Source organism: Dendroctonus ponderosae, unplaced genomic scaffold, assembly GCF_020466585.1.
Source record: "Dendroctonus ponderosae isolate FM_Combo_2020 unplaced genomic scaffold, Dpon_F_20191213v2 Dpon_F_20191213_1, whole genome shotgun sequence".
In the NCBI taxonomy this organism is placed as follows: domain Eukaryota; kingdom Metazoa; phylum Arthropoda; class Insecta; order Coleoptera; family Curculionidae; genus Dendroctonus; species Dendroctonus ponderosae.
Window position 1 is genome coordinate 5,149,527 of NW_026017110.1, and position 2,657 is coordinate 5,152,183.

At 47.5% G+C, this 2,657-nt stretch overlaps 1 protein-coding gene across 1 annotated transcript in view; it reads left to right on the forward strand.

The window, feature by feature from the left end:
* Positions 1-429: 429 nt before the first annotated feature.
* Positions 430-2,657, forward strand: part of LOC109536499 (glutamate receptor ionotropic, NMDA 2C) — a 7,387-nt gene continuing 5,159 nt past the window's right edge. The window contains exons 1-7 of the mRNA XM_019902735.2: positions 430-1,030; positions 1,091-1,239; positions 1,290-1,528; positions 1,590-1,741; positions 1,793-2,079; positions 2,134-2,408; positions 2,459-2,588. Of these exons, the coding sequence (XP_019758294.2) occupies positions 770-1,030; positions 1,091-1,239; positions 1,290-1,528; positions 1,590-1,741; positions 1,793-2,079; positions 2,134-2,408; positions 2,459-2,588 (1,493 nt within the window). The 5' untranslated portion in view covers positions 430-769. The remainder of the gene's footprint in view (positions 1,031-1,090; positions 1,240-1,289; positions 1,529-1,589; positions 1,742-1,792; positions 2,080-2,133; positions 2,409-2,458; positions 2,589-2,657) is intronic.

A 2,657-nucleotide genomic window follows, 5' to 3' on the forward strand; every position in this document is an offset into this window, starting at 1 on the left:
AGCCCCATTTGGGCCCCATTTACTGTCAAATATGACACTGACAAGCGGGAAATTTCGCACCTGGACTAGAGATTTCTAGAACTATCGGGAATACCTGAAGAAAAGTATATAAGCGACGACGAGAACCAGACCGGGGAGAGTGAAGTGACAGCCGCGCCTGAGTGCAGAAGAAGTTAAACCCGCGAGTCGGAAATCCGTATTTTCCGTGTGTTATTGTTATCGTTTGTGAAGTTGACATTAATTTTAGAAGTTAGTTTGTTCCTGTTCCGTAGTTAAAGTTGTACCGAGTGGAATAAAAGTTGTAAGCTGAGGAAAGAGTTTTAATACTCGGCCATCCACGGTACAATATTATTAATAAATGGCCCTTAAAATAAATGTAAAAACAAGTAAAAAAGTCATCAATATTTTCCCAGCAACGAAACTGAGTTACTGCGCCGATGCGTTGGGTTGGCGCACCAAACCATTTGCAAAGCACTGCCTCAGCTCCTAAAAATTCACTGAGTTACACAGGCCTACCGTGAAGTACTTTCAAAACATAATTTAAATAAATCGGATTAAGTTTCAAAATGCATTGATAGTTTCAAATGGAAAAGCTTTCTTTTCCCCCAGCCCTTTGGCTGAATTTCCGCATGTCAATCATCGGGTGGGCATGTTTAAATAATGAGCCCCCGTTCACTCAGCCTCTAAAAAACCGCTCGCTGACAGGTTGATTAGGCCGATAATCGTGCTTAAATAATGAGCAACTCAGTTGCTTCCAACAGTCACAGCAATGCCTGGATGGGTGCTGTTTTCCATCCTGCTGCTCTACGAGAATCCAGTTCTTATTTCAGCGTCTGGTGACTCTACAATTAAGGAGAGCGTATCCGCTTCAGTACGTGACGTTCAAGGCTTGCAGCTGCTGGTTCAGGAAATTCTTCTAAAAACTTTTGAATCTGGCAAATGCATATTGATCCTGGCCGACTCAATGTACAGGCCTTTGTTCCAAGGCCCCTGGTTTCGACGCTACAAAGGCTCCGCTTCCTTCATCATGGTAACTCGAATTTCAAACTATACCGTATGATCTCAGAGGACTGAAACTGATCCGTTGAAGATACACACAGACGATGCCGAGGATCTCCTAGCACCCTGCAAGGCCACACAAGCCAGCCTGGATCTGGCTAGAAACAACAGCTGCCAACTTTACATCATTTTGGTGGCCAATGGCCAGCAAGTGGGTCGACTACTGAAATTTGGCGACAGGTGTGAACCCCCGCCTTGTTCCAGCGCATACAATTTCTGAGGTTTTCCAGGTATCGCCTGCTAAATACAAGAGCCAATTACCTGATGCTCTTCGACAGTCGCCTGTTTTCTGAAGAACTGCTGTTTCTCTGGAAGCGGATCATAAACGTGGTGTTTATCAGGCAGTTTAGCGGCAAGGCTCAGAAGAACGATTGGTTCGAGCTGAGCACGGTACCCTTTCCCATTGCCTTTAGGGACGTGCTGGCGCCCAGACGGCTGGACGTATGGAACCGATCGCAGTTCAGAAAGGGTAAAATTTCCAGTTAGACTGCACCATCAAGAGACACATAAGCAAACAAGTCTGTTTACAGGATCTGTCCTGTTCAAGGACAAGACCTGGGACTTGAAGAACGAAACACTGCGGGTGGCGGTTTTCGCTCATGTACCAGGCACCTTGAAGGCCAACACCTCAAGTTTGCGAACTATTGATATTGGACCCGCTTTTGCTGGCTCGGAGATCGAGGCAATATGTTATAGTATTAATAAGTTTTAAACGCTAATTAGTTGTTTGAAGATTTTGATAACCATTGCGAAGCAAATGAACTTCCGCTGCGAGCTGTACGAGCCTGAGGGTGCTGGCGTCGAGCTTTGGGGACGCAAGCACGTTCGCCCAACATACACGGGGCTGCTGAGCGAAATGAGCACCTCCAGGGCTGATATAGCCCTAGGCGACCTGTACTATATTCCGTTCGTGCTGGGAATTATGGACCTGAGCATTCCCTACAACACCGAATGCCTCACATTTCTCACCCCAGAAGCGCTGACTGACATCTCCTGGAAGACGCTGTTGCTGCCTTTCTCGTAAATGGCATGTTTTCGTATTTTTTATAGGGGTCTGCCAGTATATTGTTCCAGACCCATTATGTGGGCTTGCGTGCTGCTGTGTTTGTTGCTCACCAGTGCCACTTTCTACATTCTGGCCCGGTTCCATCGAGGCATCGACGGCAAGAAGCAGCTGACCAGCAACCGCGCAATCAAGTTGCAACTGCACAACGCTCCTGAGGACCTAAAGTACTCGCTGTTGATGAGGCAATACACACGTACTAAGCAGGCGGGTGAACCCGAGGGCCTGTTCCAGTTTGCTGAGACTGGTAACAGCCTTTTGTACACCTTCAGCATGCTTCTATTAGGTAACAGTCGCGTTTTAGTCCTCGCTCGTTGTCAGCAAGTGCAATTTCAGTGTCGCTACCCAAGCTGCCGACTGGTTGGTCGCTGCGTTTGCTGACCGGTTGGTACTGGCTGTACTGCTTGCTGGTGGTGGTGTCCTACCGTGCTAGCATGACTGCCATTTTATCTAGGCCAGCCCCCAAGTGAGTCATTCAGCAGCGTGTTCATAAACAAGGCATCAACGTGCGTTAAATGAGTCTTTCAGGGTGCGT